General features: G+C 43.1%; 1 protein-coding gene across 2 annotated transcripts in view; it reads left to right on the top strand.

Annotated features, from left to right (window-relative positions):
• CCAR2 (cell cycle and apoptosis regulator 2) overlaps positions 1-16,982 on the top strand; it is a 2,452,621-nt gene that overhangs the window by 1,871,811 nt on the left and 563,828 nt on the right. For both annotated transcript variants that reach the window (XM_044082935.1, XM_044082934.1), the window contains one exon: positions 7,302-7,491. In XM_044082935.1, the coding sequence (XP_043938870.1) occupies positions 7,302-7,491 (190 nt within the window). The remainder of the gene's footprint in view (positions 1-7,301; positions 7,492-16,982) is intronic.

The raw sequence follows: 16,982 nt of genomic DNA, 5'->3' as shown, positions 1-16,982 counted from the left end.
TTGTGTTTTCTGAACACTTTCTGTCTATGTATTACATCAATAATTGGACAAGGCTCCTTTGAAGTGTTGTGTTCGGGCCCTATAGCGGTTTGTCTGTTGGTGTATTACACCGTATAGTCATCCCTAGTTATCTGCTGCTTATTGCTGAATATTTATGTCTCAGGTTGTGCTGAGCATAGCCATTTGGACTGACCGCCAGTAGAGTAAATCTGACCTAATAAACTGGCGATGCATAAGGAGTGTAACATCCTCTCCTAGCCAGTCTATTGTACACGATCTATATATTTTTACTAATTGGCACGTACCTTTTAAACTCAGTTCTCCTTATCTGAACTAGTTGTCTGTGTCATGGTGATATTTATCTAGAGTTTGACTGCATATCTATCAGGTCAGCTATTATATCTACTGCTTGCACACCACAGTAAAAATGTGGCATGTTTTATGTAACGCAGAATTTAATAGTAGCTAACTTGAATGGGTCTTGAGCAGGGATATTCCCGCCATATATATCTACTCACAGATGTATAATAGACCAGTGTTCCCACACTGGCTATCTCTGTTGAGAGGGTAGCGACCTCGTATTGATCTTCTCATGCATCCCCCTAGTTTATCTCCACCGTGCTGTATTCTATTTTAGAACTGCTGTAGCACAGGATAGAACTGGAACCAATATTTTTTGGTGAAAACCATAAGAATACTGCGACTACCTGCTAAGGTAAAATAAGTAAACTGTCTGTTAAAACTATATGCTTGTACTCTCTAGTTCCTGTATTTGTTTGCCTCACCAAATTTTTTTCTTTCTTTCTACATGTACCAGCCTTGTGTTCCTGCATGTCCCTACACTAGCTCATCTGAATCTGCCCTGCTGGACGCCTAAAGAAAATAGTCCAGATTACAGAATTTAACCTACCAGCTCCCTGAGAGTCTTTTCCTTGAAATAAAGACAGTGAAAGTATGTGCCGTAACTGATACTACCAGTTGAAACAACAACATTAATGTAAAGCTACCGCTAGGTTAAGCAAGCCTCCCAGTCAGGTTAGCCAGCAGCCAACCCCCCCTTCTAGCATTTAACTAACCCTTAGTTCCCCATTTATACCCCCTTGTTGCAAACCAGGATATCTCCCCCCTCTCTTAGCCTGATTATCCCCCTTTAAGGGGACTCTTTTGATGCTATAAAAGTAACTGACCACTAGGTGATGCTATGCTATACTCCTTCTGTCTTGCCAATTTATGGTTGTCTTGCTATTTCTTTACCAACTCTTTCCAATTCTCCATAACTTAAGTTCCTAGCCTACTTCTGATTATTACTTCACTCTCTCATCACTGGCCCAGAATACCTAACCTCGTATTACTCCGCTTGCATCCCTAGTCTATCCTTGCTAGCCTCTTAACTTTTTTCAACATCTCTTACTTTCAAACTTACCTGCAGACTTTCCCACTTCACTGATTGTCATCCTCAACAGTCTTCTCTCTCCGATTCTTGATTCTGCCCGCTCCGTTCACCCTGGGGGCTCACACCGCTCCCCTACCCTGCCCTCAATTCCCACCCGCCCCACTACTCCTAAATTTATTCCTCTAAACCCACACCCCCATCACATCTGCTCCAATCTAGTAGATCACCCATTACCACTCCCAAACCTCCTCTTACAACACCACACCTCTAATTATCTTACCTCCCACCCCTCCTTGTTACATCACCTCACCTACTGATATATTTCCTAACCAGTTCAGACTACCTTATCTCCCATTCTACTACTACGTTTCAACCCAGCATCATGACTACATCACCCATTCCTCGTCAAGTACAACTGTTACTTTTGGTCTCACTCTTTCCTTCTCTTACTACTACCTATCTGCAAACCTCCTATGAACAACCATTATACCCCACCCTTCTCTTCCCCTCCAAACACACTTCATCTCCAACACTAGCTATCTCTCAAATTTTCATAAACATCACATCCAAACCCTGCTACCTTCAAGCCAAATGTCATAGACTAGCACAAATTAAGTATACCAATCTAAATTTACTTGACTGTTATTGTAAGCTTCACTGTCCCATAAAAAGAATATACCTCCACTCCTTACTAGAAATTTACTTGACTGTTATTGTAAGCTTCACTGTCCCATAAAAAGAATATACCTCCACTCCTTACTAGACGGGGACATTCATCCTAACCCCGGCCCAAACAACACCTTTGCCACTGAAAAGTGCAACCCTAACAACACTAGTACCCAAGCCCCCCTACCAAACCTCCTAACTCACTGTCTATAGCACATCTCAATATACGTAGCATCAACAATAAAGTTGCACACCTCCACGGCCTCCTAAATGTCCACCTATTTGACATCCTATGTTTATCTGAAGCATGGCTAAAACCTACAGTGAAAGACAATGAAGTCACTCCACCTGGTTACAATATTCTTAGACTAGACAGCACAGCCAAAAAGGGAGGAAGGGTAGCAATCCTATATAAAGCAGAGCTACAAGTTAGCAAACTACCAAAAGAAAAATTTGGACTAGCATTAACAAACTATTATACCCAGGGCAATATATCACACCTAACCCACAAGACTCTAATCCGGAGAACCCCACACAGACTGCTAATGCCTTCAATTTCTTCTTCACAGACGCAGTCCAAACTCTAGCTAACCAACTATCTCCAGATACCTCGAATCTGCCTACTTCTACTACAAGCCAACCTGCATCATTTCAGTTACACCCAGTTTCTACTTCCTTTATCTGCTCCCTTTTCCAAAAACTAAAACCTACCACCCCATCAGCTGACCAACTTCCAGCAGAATACCTGCAAAAAAGGAGCCAAAGCCATAGGCTATCCCATCTCCATTCTGGTTAACAGAACCATAAATGAAGGAACTATCCCATCTATCTGGAAAATCTCTTACATCGTCCCACTACATAAAAATGGGAACTCCAATGACTTTTCTAACTATCATCCTATAGCTCTACTATCTTCACTAGCAAAAATAATGGAGAAATGCATCCATAAGCAAGTACTTAACCACTTACTCCATAATAACTTACTTGCCAACTGTCAACATGGATTTAGACCTTTCCACAGTACTACTACTGCCCTGCTATCCTTCACAGACTGCATTAACAAAAACCGCAACAATAGTTGGCTTTCCTCCGCAGTCTTTAGTGATTTATCTAAAGCTTTCAATATGGTTAATCACCAGCTCTTTCTAAATATACTGAAATCCCTATCACTTGAACCCCTAGCCATCAATTGGTTCAAATCTTACTTAGACAACAGGCTGTGCTATGAAATAATAATCTTATCTAATCTCCTTCCCATCTCCCTTGGTGTTCCTCAGGGCTCCATATTAGGCCCACTCCTATTTTCAATCTTTATTAATGACCGTCACTCAGCAATTCCCCATGCCGCCTGTATTCTGTACACAGACAACTCTACCATTATTTGTTCAGCCACTTCTCCAACTGGACTACAGACCCTTACCCAAAAAGCATTCAACACAGTTGAACAATGTTTTTTAAACCACTGCCTCCTCCTAAACCCCCCAAAAACTAAACTTTTACTGTTCACTCCAACCTGAAAATTCACCCTAATAAATTTCACACTCGTATCTAATAATGGCATTCTCATATCTCCCGACCCAACCACTAAACTCTTAGGACTAACAATAGATAACCTTAACATCGACACTCATGTAAATAGCACAATAAAATCAGTCAACAAAAATTTGGGGTCCCTCTATAGAATCAAACCCTTTCTTACACCAGTAGCCAGGACCGCTATAGCCAGAACTCACTTAATCTCCACTCAACTTTGTGCTTCACCTATATACACTAATCTTTTTGAAAACAACTTCAACAAACTGGCAATCTCCTATAATAATATTGCTAGATTTGCCACTGGCTCTCCTTTTAAAACTCACCACTGTCTTAATCTAAAGCAATTAGGATGGCTAGAGTTTCTAAACCAGCCTCAATTTCACCAGCTTGCTATAGCCCATAAGACCCTGTATCAACCCACCAATACTTACAAGCCTCATGACCCCTTACAACAGTCTTAAGAATCTACGCTCCTCAAACAAACTGCTGATCAATGCTTGCAGATCCAACAACTCGGCAGGAGACTCTCTGTTCTCTAATACTGTTGGAAAGCTCTGGAATCTTCTGCCCTCTGAACTAGTATCTCTGTCTTCACTAACACTTTTTAAACAGAATCTAAAACTATTTCTCAGTATGCATTGGTTATGCCCCTGTACTAACCCTGACTAACTTTCTGCCTTTACACTAATGAATACTCTGCACCCTTATAGACTTATCCTTCAGGAACCAAATGACCATGATATTGCAATTTAAATATATGTATATATGTAAATAGCAACACCTCTTGTACATTACACTTTACTGTTTGTGTCTTGCTCACGATGAGTACTGTATTAGTATTTTGTCATCAACAGCTGTTTTAACTTGAATTGTTGCAACTTTATTGTATTTTGTATGTGTCTTGGAGCTTTTCTCCCCAGGCCTCTACTGAAAATGGACATGTAGCCAGTTAGACTAGCCCGGTCCACAAATGTAAAATAAATAAAATTGTAAGAGCAACATTTCAACAATGGCCCTATTTTGACCCTTTCTCTAGATTTCTTGCTCCAAGAGGTTGAGAGGTATGACCGATTGTAGTAACTCTTTACCAAAAAAAATGCTGATACACTTGCGGTAGGGACAGATTGGTATGAGGTAAATAGATACATCAACTTACCCAACAGTTAATGCACGTGAAGCGAGTTTTCAAGCACTTCAGCTGCAGTTGCAGTAAAGGATATATTCACTCCGATAATGTTTTCAGTCCGGAAGGAAACAGTGACTGTAATGCAGTTCGACAACAACATGTAATTTATATCAGCTGTTTACTGGGCCACCCTTGAGAATGTCTGTCACAGTGTGGGTGGAACATCAGGACAGGGGAGCTACTGATTTGACTGTGTCGAAGGTACGTCATGAAGGTGGTGACAAATTCCAGCTGAAAACATGCGATACAAAAAAGGGGGGATGGGCCTTCCTGCCCTACACTTAGGAAGAGGAGAAATGTAGGACTGAAAAACTTTTTAGTGCATTCCTGTAACAGCAGGTGGCTAGGCTGATTTTATGAGGAATAAAAGACAATGTGTTGGAGCCTGGACTTTTCCTTTAACTCTTGGGTGATAAACTTCTAGTACCCTTCTACACAGAACATGTGCTATCTGTCCTGCAGAAGGCCAGGAAACCTAATACAAGGAGATCCTACATTTCTAAATGGCAGAGATTCTCTATATGGTGTCTCCAAAGACATAATGACCCCCTTCTAGCGGATGTCCCTTTAGTCTTAGCTAGTGTGTGAATTGATTAAAGCCGACATTTCATACTCTTCTGTGAAAGTACACCTCTCTGTTCTCCTGCCTACCCCTGGAACCTCCTTTACTCTCCAGGTTGGATGTAAAATTGTTTTTAAAAGGGGTCTTACACACAAGACCTCCCAGAAAGCCTACTCCACCACCTTGGGACCTAAATTATATCCTGGAGAAACTTGTGCTACCTCCATTCGAACCAGCCACGTCTGCATTACTGCAGATGTGTACATGGAAAACAATCTTGCTGGTAGCCCTCACTTCTGCAAGAAGGGTGTCAGAGCTCCAGGCACTCATGGCATGCCCTACTTACACTATCTTCCATAAAGACAGGGTGACCCTGCGCACCAGTCCCTCCTTCATGCCCAAAGTGGCCAATGAACTTTCACTAAACCAATCCATTAACTTACCAACCTTTTTCCCCTCTACTCAGAATGACAGAATACTACACTCCCTGGACGTTCACAGACGATTCATCAGAAAATCAGCTCTGTTTCCTTCCACCCCAGAGCCATGGGTAAGGCAGTCTCCAAACAGACTGTTTCCTGTTGGATCAGAAATACCATTTCTTTCTGCTACTTATACCACAAAAAGGCCCTGAATCAGGGGATCAGGGCTCATTCCACTAGAGCAGTAGCTTCTTCCAAAACCTTCTTCAAAGGCTTGGACACAGCTACCATCCTTGAAGCAGCCACCTGGTCCACTGTGCATACCTTCACCAAACATTACAAACTGGACTATATCTCCAGAGCCAGAACAGGTTTTGCTAGGGCAGTTGTGCAAGGATTTCTGGAATCTGCTACGTCTTCCTCCTTCCTGAGCTGTGGTACTCTCCCACAGTATGAATACTGCAACATGAGAATAGAAAGACATAGAATAGTTGTGTAAAATCTTACCATAACCGTAGATGTCCTCTTCCATGTTGCAGTATTCGTTCCCTCCCTACTGACCCCCTTCTTAAATAGTTGCAGGACTGAGAGACTCCATTGAGCCCTTACCAGCACTAGGTTCATTCTGGGTCAGTCTGTGGCATTTCACTGTCTGAAAAACATCTTTTGACATCTCCTAGGCTACTGTCCGACTGGGCAGTTAGTTCTGAGGTCTATGCGTGCATATATCACATTTAAGACTCCTGGTTTATGACCCTACGTGTGACGTCCCACGCACCTACAGCAACCAGGCTGAAAGCTTTTCTATAGGAGCCGATGTTCGGGTTGCCTGAGGGGGAGAATCCCACAGTATGAATACTGCAACATGGAAGAGAAAGGACATGTATGGTTATGGTAAGATTTTGCACAACTATTCTTTATGGAAGGTTGTCTTTATTGATTAGCCTTAACATTTTAAGGACATTTCTGTTCTTTTCTGCTTGCTGAAAATCTTTTTTTGATATGCCAGTCATTATCGTGTATCACTACAATTAAAATACAGTTGCTTATAGCTGTTCTATATATTATCTGCTGTGATTTTTCTTTACAAAAAATGTAATTTGTTTTTCCTTGCTTGTGTCTTTTTACATTTAAAAAGTTTGTTACTGAGTATATCACCTCTGAAATTAGTGTCCGGTAAATCTGATAGTTGGACAATTGTTACTGTTTCTTGCGGATGTGTATGTAACCTTTGTTTTGTTTGTATCGTTACTGTCTTGTGCTGTGTTGAAAGCTGAACTGTATCCTTTTTATGCCAGTTACAGCTTTAATAGATGTAACTTGTCAGATGCTTGTGATATCATTATTGAGGAAGTACTTGTCTGCTGTGGTCAGTTTTACATTTTAAGTTTCCACAGTTCTGATGTTTTTCATGCTGCAGCCCTATGGTGAAGCTAAATGTCCACCAGAAAAAAAGTATGCAAGCTTAAATAGTTAGCAGATTGTGCTGATTTTATTTTCCATTTAAATATTGTTCTGGACTTTTTTCTGGACCAGAAGGAAGACTCTGAGACTCTGACACCTGATAAAAAGGGTCAGAAGCGTGAAACTTCAAAGAGGCAGACAAAGAGAGTGGATGAAGCAGGTGATGAGGCAGATAAAGCTGATTCAGTCACTGCCGAGAAGGGAGACACGGACATACAGACGGAGGATGTACTGCTGCTCCAAGAGGAGGAGGATGAGTTTGGTATGTCTTGTTGTTGTGCATGTCAGTTGTTTGTAATGCCTTAACTGGCCTACAGAGGCCTCAGTATTAGGTTATAGTGATAGTGTGGTGGAGCCTTGAAGTTTTTAGTAGTTAGCTAGAAAACAGTTACTGTATACACAGAGAATCTCTTCTTATTCAGTACATTACGTCTTTTGGGGTTCTGACACTGATGGTGAGGAGACAGTGTCATGGGACACTTATTATGGTTTTCCATTTGGCAAGGTATTTCATCTTTTAAGTTAGTACTTGGGGAGGGGGGAGTTGCAGGAAGATTTCTTCTTCTGACTTTTCCCGGTTAGGGGTCGCCACAGCGGAACTCCGGTCCGCTAATCATTGGCAGTAGATTTTTACGGTGCCGAGGTGCCAGCCCAACCTTCAATGAAGGCACGCCCATTCACGCATGTCTTTCAAACGCCACTCGACCGCAGGGAGGACATGCAGACTCCACACAGAAGGCGCTCCAGCCGAGAATCGAATGGGAGAACCTCTTGCTGTCAGGCGACAATGCTACCGCTTCACCACCGCGGCTTCCATGCACAAAATACCTTGCAGAGGATACTGCTGTTCTGGAACAAACTCCCCATCCACATAAAACAAAGTTCATCCCTGTCCATATTAAAACTCCGCTTGGATCTATGAATTGGGGAAAAAGAAAATTTAACCCAAGACTGCCCCTGTACTATTAATGGACATAGACAGCTCCTAAATGCTTTATCCCATGCACTGATCTCCTCAAATTATATGTGGTATTATCTTATTCTTATTGTGGGTAATATGTAATTATCGACCATGGGATGAATAAGGCCAATCTCTAACCAAAATGGATAGGTTAATTCAAGGGCAAAAAGGGATATTACATAGGCTTAATATGACCCGTAAGGACAGCTAGCCTAGTACTTTCCTATGAACCTGTAAAAGATGCATAAATCTGCTGGACATGGACGAGGCAATGTCAGTATCATTATGTCAGTGTTCCAAGTGTTTCAGGATCCATCTGAAAGTGTACCCCCTCTAACCTATATCATTATGAAGTTATACTGCTTCTACAGAGTTCGACTTTTGCTAATACCAGTATAGGAACCCCGTGGTGGCTCCTGCAGTGGAATCTTTAGATACTGCTTTGAGTTCTGAGTTGGCTCCTGGATTTGGCACCCTTCTGAGTGACCAGGAGAGCAGGGAGCAGTTTGGAGAAAAAAGTGTGCAAATCTTCTTTTATAGGTGTTGAAGTCATTTATTGAAGCGCATGTGTGATAAAATGCCATAGTACATAAGGAAATAAAGTATCATAGCACATACATGTAATAAAATGCCATGATGGCATCCTCTTGCAGATAAGGGGGTATGACTAATGAAAGTCCTAATAAGGCCTTAAGAGGTCGAAGGTATAAACTGATTTAATGCTTTTTATTTGGTACATCAGTCACTTTTCATTTGTTCACACCAGTAATCACTGTAATAAGTGCAGCTTTTCAGTTCTTATCATCATGTTTATCCTTTAAATTGAGTTGTCCTTGTACGCTCCCCTTTTTTTTTTTAAATCAATCTAGAGTGTTTGCTAGGACTGCATTCTCACTGCACTTCTTTCCTTGGAGGTGGGAGCTTGGAGATGAGATTTTGATTTCGGTTTGCAACTCTTGATGGTCACACTGCTTATATTGTGTACTTTTTTTCTTTTATTTTCTTCTTATGTGTGTTTGTTGGTTATGTAAATCCATTAGATACATGCATCCCTTATCAGGGGTGACTTGGCAGCAATGTCTGGTTAAGTGACTTGCTCAGTTGTCTAGCCTGGGAGCTTTGGTTGTCTACACTGTCTTTCTTGTGACAGTGCTTGCTGTGGCACTTTTTTTTTTTTAAACCTTCACTGGAGCATGACATATCTGTTTTGTACAGGTGCCCATGATTCCTACTGTTGCACAGATTTCCTTTTTCCCCATGAACAGCAAAGGATGTACTGACTGAAGTCACTGCTGCAGTATTCATAATGAATGGGTTATCACCACTGACTTCTGGCCAGGGTACCAAAGCTTTACCTACCGAGGACCATATGTCTGAATTGTGACCTCAACTCGTAAATATAGAGGTATTTAGGCAGACACACAAGATTAATTCCTCAGACTGTCTCTATATTAAAAAGGACTGTGCCACGTCCTAGAGGGGGAAATACCTTTACTCTAGAATTTTCCTAGTACCAAGGAAAGGTGCGGTTGCGACCCATACTAGATCTCTTCCCTACTAAACACATTTTTAAAAGGGCCAACGTTCAAAATGCTTTTCCTGCACACCTTGATTCTTTTCATTCTGCCTCTGTTTTTTTCTAGTATTTCTAGATCTAAAAGAGTTCTACCGCCATATTCCAGTTCACCCCACTTGCAGGGGATTCTTCAGGATTTGTGCTGGGTCATGTCACTTTCAGTTTACAGTTTTGCCTTTTGGGATTTTCACACCCCCAAGAGTTTTCAGTAACTGCCTTCTGTCAAACACAGGTAATCCAGATCTTTCCATACTTGGATGTCTTGTTAATCCAGGCCCTCTCTCCTCAGATACTCTTGCAACACCTCCAGCTAACCCTTTTCCTTTCATTTGAGGTTCACTATGAACTAAAACTTGGTTTTCCTGAGCTGCAGACTGGACACCGTAAAGATACAGGCCTCCCTGCCTCTGGAAAAAGTGTATAGCCTTACAGATTGCTTTTACAACCTGCTCTCCCTCCACCATTGCTCAGTGAGAGAGGAAGAGATGCTAAGGGCCTTGGGATTCATGACAGCAGCTTCTGTTGTAACCAGACTGCATATGAGAAAAATACAGTGGTACCTGAAAGCAGCTTGGTCCCAACACACACCTCGTCCAAGCTCTGTAAGTCTTTCCCATGTCTGGAGACGAGGTCCCTTAAGGGTGTTCACAGGCAACACCACAGTCATGTGGTACATAAGGAGGAACCACATCTTATCAACTAGAAATTGGCACACACCACCAGGGGGATTGCCACCAGAAAAACATGTCTTTATTAGCCATATACGTTCCATCAAAGGACAGTGTGTTGGCAAACGCATTTATCAGAACCTTGGAGGATACTGAGTGGACCTTCAACAGACAGGTTTTCCTGATCATGCTTCATGTTGGAGAGCACCTCAGATAAACCTATTTGGATTAGAGCCCAACAAGAAACTCCCACTGTTTTGCACTTGGGACCCTTGCCCCTCAACTTGGAGGACATATGCTTTCAGTGGACAGGGAGATTTTTCTGCACCTTTTGTCCTCTACCTCTCATCTCAAGTGTTCTTCTAAAGGCCCAGCCAGAATTCTTGCTAGTGATCCCCTTTTGGCCAAGATAACATTGGATGTTCTTCGTGTTTCACTGTTTGCAGTCATCACATTTGGGTTATCTGCCTGCAGGTAGCCCTCAGCCGGCCTGAATACCAGAGTCTTCAGATTTCTGCGTCGGATGCTCTCTTCTTCCATGACGTCAGGTCGTCAGGGGTATAAAACATGCAGCCGACACCATTACATCAGTCTTTCTTGCCGTGCAGTGCCCGAAGCAGTTCGTAAGTGCCGGTCAGCCTTATCCTGAAATTTTCATTTTCGAGTTTCAGACCCAAACTCTTAAAAAAAAGATAAGTGCCCCATTGGGGATCCTTTTTCTTGCTCCAGCAGATGTCAGTAAAAGTTAACAGTTGTCTTGCCTGTGGAAAGCAAATACCTCATAGAGATTTTTATTCTTACTGCATTCCCTGTTTAGGCGCAGACCACGACATCCCTCGCTGTCGATTTTGTGCCTTGTTCAACCCCCGAACTATTCGTCGGGCTATTTTTGCAGCTAATTACTTTCGTACTCTATCTCAGTACTCCAAAATGGCTTTGTTAAGCCATCTGACTACCGATCTTCCGAAAAAATGTAAGGATAAAGACAGACCGCATAAGTCCAAAACTGCCAACGCTTCTGTTAAGCTAGTCGCCAGTCCGCCGGTACTCAGTGAGGCACTTTCACAGCCCGTGATAACCCGCTACTTCAGATTCGCAGGCCTCTACTGAGACCCATTCAAAGTCCGGTATACCGTGAACTGCTTCTTAGACTATGGAACCTGCTGATATCTCTACCTTGGATGGGTCTGGAGCCGCTGTGCAGGCACCGGCTTCTGAGGGTGTATTCAGGCCTACAGACATTCATATTAAACCGACGCCATCATTTCCATCCAGGGCAAAAACTCACACTACGCATAGTAAATCAATGGCCAAACCGCAGGCTGAGGCCCAAATGCCTCAAAAACAAATGCTTAGAATGGCTGAAGACCTTATTACCTTAAACAAGGGAAGCCAGCCTTCCCCCTCTAAGAGACCTAGAACTGAATTTCTTTCTGACTCTTCTGATCAGGAATTTGATATTTCTGCTCCTTCTGATTACCAAGATTTGCCCTTATCTACTTAAGAGGATTCTGATGCAGAGGATTCTATTCCCTCTGCTTCCCCTCCAGAAGATCTTTCTTTCGGTGAAACCTTGCATACTCTTAGGGAGCATTTCCACTGTGAAAGCCAGGATTGCTCTGACTCCAAAAAGAGACTTGGGTAATTCTTACTCCTTCCTCAACACAGGCCTTTAGCTATCCCTCCGGTTCTGGACATTGTAGATGATGCGTTCTTGGAATCCAGCCTTAACCCAGACACTTTACCTCCAGCCTCCAGAAAACTTGACAGGTACTACAGAGTACCTGACTCTCACAAGTTCCTCTTCAAGAATCCTTTTGCAGATCTAGAGACCATTTCCCAAGGACCAAAAGGCATTAAGGCTACTGCTGCCAAAAATCCTACCCCTTCTGATAGAGATTCTAGAGCCTTAGACAGATGGGGTAAGAAGGTATACACTTTTTCTACTTTGGCCATTAGGGCTTTAAATTGCCAGTTTCATATGTTAAAGTATCAGCAGCATATTATGGGACTACTTAAACAGAAAATGATGTTGGGTTCCTGATTGTGTTGAACACAAAGAATTACAAGATTTAATGCATTCTGCAGAACAAGTTGGTAAACATACTTTGCAATCTGGTTTTGATGCTTTAGAAGCATCTTGCAGGGCTGCTGTCACTGGGTCTGTACTTGGGAACAAAACTTGCCAGATCATGTTAAAGCTAAATTATTGGATGCTCTCTTAAACCAAGACCGCCTTTTTGGCAACAAAGCAGACGTAGTCCTCAAAAGAATGGAGGAAAAAGCTAAATCTATGTAAACTGTTAAAGATTTTTTTACAAGTACAGCCTCCCAGATTCAGTAGGCATTGGCCTTCAAAGAACTGGTCCTTTCCAGTCCCTTCCAGGCCTTCTCAGTCCAAACCAAGGAACAGCAGACCACCTAGGCTACAGTCTCAGGCTACGCACAGACCTAAGCAGTGGGGGGCTCCCACTTCCAAAGCAGGGAGTAGTAAGCCACCCCCCCCCCTACGGAAAAATGGCACACTGACTTAACCTTACCCCTTCCAAGCCCTGCTCAACTACCTGCACCCTTAGGAGGAAAACTCGCCCTGCATGCAAAAAACTGGGACACCTTGTCCCATGCTAAATATCTCCATAAGCAAGAAAAGGAGAACAACAGACACCCTTGTGGTGACCACATTCTCTAGTAGCCAGACCACCACACAGTCCATGCAAGGCAGGGCGAAGGAGGGAAGGGTGGTTGAAGACAAATTAGTGTGAAGGCTGCCAGCCCAGCTAGCTAGAAATTTGAAAATAATTTTGTTATTTGAGAATATTAATATGATCCATAAGCTTGTCTTACAAATATAAGAGAACTGTATGTTGTGCGTGTATTAAACTGCTGGTGCAAAAGTGTGCGTTAAACTGTGTGTTATGTGCTGAGCTTCAAGAATGTAACCACACTACTGGAAAAGAACAGAGTTAAGTTGCAAACTCTAAGAAAATAAGAGAATAGTTGACGATGGTGTTTATCTCAGCTAGGAGACAATGTCTGCAGCTAGAAATTCTTTCTACTGTTTGGAAACAGAAATAATTACAGGTTTCAAAAGTAAAAATGTTTAACTGTTACGACTTTCAGTTCCAAGCAAACTTCTCAAAAATAAGTATTTTTGACACAGAGGTGACAATGAATGATGTAATCTGACATAACCCAGAAGAAATGTTTGATAGTAACTTAAGAACCATCTCAGAGTAAGTCTGTGCATTTTGTATTTGTCTTTGGATCTGACACCTCTCATTAGCACCTGTCTTGCTATGCAAGTCATTTAGGACACAGTATCCCTTAAGTATAGTTAGGAATACAGTAAAGATTAGTTTAGATGTTTTCTGTATTTAAAACAACATTGCAGGACAGTTTCAAATAAAGTATTTCCTGTGATTCTGAACTCTTGTCACTGTATTGAGTTACTGAGTACTGTCTTGTGCTTTTATTATTTATTACTAAATATATTTAATCCTTTTAATTGTGGCTGATTTGTTTAGAGAGATTTAAGCTCAGAGTACTTTCATGTATTTGGTGACACTGTACAGGCAACTCAAATAGCCTTGGCCACACTTACCATTTGGATAATAGTAACATTACACAGTAGAATTGGTCACCCTTTGGGAAGGGCCTTAGAGACGCTGACAGAGTGGTTGGTGGCAGTTAGTAGTACCGTATAGTCTGGGCAGAAGGGGGCATAGCTTGTGAACCTCTGCCAGCCTTCCCCCAGGAGTGTCTGTGTGTTTGTATATAAATCAGTTCTCGAAGTGTGTGTGTCAGCAACGTGGGCAGGGACACAAAGCACTGGTTGGACAGAGAGGGTGCTGGAAGTTTTGGCTTGACCACTCGGCTGAGATCTTAACCCTGTAGCTGTGCCAGTGGGGAGTCTTGATGGGGATCTGGATAAAGGGAGAGAAACCAGCCCCAGACTGACTGTGATCTCTGTGTGCTCTTAAGTGAAATTATACTTTACTGTGTGTGCACTTGTCATCCTGCCAATGTGCACGCCCCTCACTGGTGCTAGTGGTGAGGATTGAGGCTCCTTGATTACTGGGCCATTGCAGGGGTGTCACAAAGAGCAACAACTCAGATGAAACGTTATGGTGAGTACATAACTTTACCTGAAGTTGTCTTCATTTGGTCTTCAACCTGTGGGACAGAGTTCTCAAAACACCTAGGAGGCGCTCATGGAAGGATATTCCAGAGCATAGTGGAGCCAAAGGATACCATGTTCATGGATTTGATGTCCCAACTCATAATGCAAGATGAAGGTATGTGAAGAAGCCAAGTAGCCGCAGAGCAGATGTCATCTAACGATACTCTGGACCAAAAGGATGCTGAAGAATCCATAGATCTAGTGGAATGTGCCTACACATGACCTGGTGAGGATAAACCCCTAGCAGAATACGCCAAGGTAATACACTGGGAAATCCAGTGGGCAGGGGTGACCTTCGATACTGGTTTTCCTAAAAAGGGCTTAGAGTAGGAAATGAAGAGTTGCTTAGACTTGCGAAAGGATTTAGTCATGTGCAGGTAAAAATGTAAAGTACAGTTGTGTACACTTACCATAAATGTAGATGTTTGAGTGTATTCACTGTTGCAGTCATCACATTTGGGTTATCTCAGCCAGGGTAGCCCTCGGCCGGCCCAAATATCAGAGGTTTAATATTTCTGCGTTGGTTGCTGTCGCTTCAGGACTAACGTCAGGTCGTCAGTAGTATAAAGTAAGGCAGCTAATGCCATTACATCAGTTTTTCTTGCCCTAACCTGTCAGGAGCCCCCAAGTAGGAGACAGGTTCTGGTGGAAGAACCCCACCAGTAGAAAGTAAATACCAATATGTCCCTTGTAAGTATAGAGAAGAAAAAGGGGGATGGAGGGAGGGAAACCAGGACTGCAACAGTGAATACACTCGAACATCTACATTTATGGTAAGTGTACACAACTGTACTATGTTCTTTGTGTTTCACTGTTGCAGTCATCTTATTTGGGTTGATTCCCAAAGCTGAGGAAATGGGTGGAGGCAGTCAAGGGAACTAGGGGCTGGCTAGGATGCCCTGCAAGACTGCAGAGGCAAACCCCACCCTGGATTTGGAGAAGAGAGGCAGGTGGTAATGTTTGGTAGAAGTGTGAACAGATGTCCAGGTGGCAGCCTCCAGGATGTTGCTGGTGGGGACTATGAGGAAAGCTGCCGAGGTGGAGGCTGCTCTGGTGGCGTGAGTCCTGACCCCCTTGGGGGGAGGCTTTCCATGTTGTTTGTAGCAGAAATGGATGCAGTGGGCTATCCATTTGGAAATGGTTTGTTTGGAGATGGCTTTGACTTCTGTCCCTATAGCAAAGCTAACGGGCAATTGATCAGACTTTTTGGAGGATTTAGCTCTGTCTAGGTAGAATCAGACCTGTTTATGCACATCTAGAGTGTGCAAGATCCTTTCCCCCTTGTTCTAGGGATTAGGAAAAAAAGGTGGGCAAATGAATGGATTGGTTGGGAGCCACACTGGACACCACCTTGGGGATGAAGGATGGGTTAAGTTCTGAGGGGGATACCCTGTCAGCATGTAAGATGATGAAGGGTTCCACAGCCATGAGCGCTTGCAGCTTGGGGACTCTTCTGGCTGAAGTGATGACCAGAAGGAAAGCTGTCTTCCAGGACAGAAATTTTAGCTCTGCAGAAGAAGCTGGTTCGAAAAGAGGCAGTGTGAGCATTTCCAACACAAAGTTAAGGTCACAAGCTGGGGTTGGTGCACTTCTGGGTGGCCTCAGGTTGCTAACCCCTCTTAGGAACTGTTTGACCTAAGGGTGTGAGAAAAGGAGCTGCTCAGTGGGGAAATGAGCAGAGATAACAGAGGCATGAATTTTTATAGAGGAGAAAGAGACCACTGTGTAGTAGGTCAGCTAAGTAATCCAGGATGAGAGGGAGAGAGGGGTGTGCCATATTGGCTCCCTTAGCCTGAATCCAGGTGCAGAACCTTTTCCATTTGTCAGCATAAGACTTGCTGGTGCTAGGGCATCTGGCCTCGCGTATAACAACTAGAACCTGTTTGCTGAGGTTGGCAGATTGATCGGGGGTTAGGGAGTAAGCCAAGCTGCCAAATTGAGTGTCAGCAATTGAGGATGCATGAATTCCCCTTCCCTCTGGGTCAGGAGTTTTGGAATCTGAGGAAGATCCCATGGTGGCAGTGGGGACAGGCTGCGCAGCAAGGGGTACCAGTGCTAGTAAGGCCAGCCTGGTGCTATAAGATTTGTCCTTGGTTTTTCCTCCTCTATTTTGAGCAGTGCCCTGGGGATGACAGGTAGTGGAGGAAAGGCATAGACCGATAGATTGACCCAGGGGAATGACAAGCCATGCAGTGATGCTCCCTGGTGCAGAATTTGCTGAGCTAATGGTTGGTGTGGGAGGCAAAGAGGTCGACCTTCAGGGTTCCCTATTTCTGAGTTAATAGGGTGAAGATTCTTCTGTTGAGCTGCATCTCGTGTAGGTCCAGATGATTTTTGCTTAATTGGTCTGCCAGAGAGTTGAGAGAAC

This window comes from Protopterus annectens, chromosome 9.part0 (genome assembly GCF_019279795.1).
Source record: "Protopterus annectens isolate FY-2018-M chromosome 9.part0, PAN1.0, whole genome shotgun sequence".
Classification (NCBI taxonomy): Eukaryota; Metazoa; Chordata; order Ceratodontiformes; family Protopteridae; genus Protopterus; species Protopterus annectens.
The sequence above is the reverse complement of the archived record's forward strand: the minus strand, read 5'-3'. Positions and strand labels throughout refer to the sequence as shown.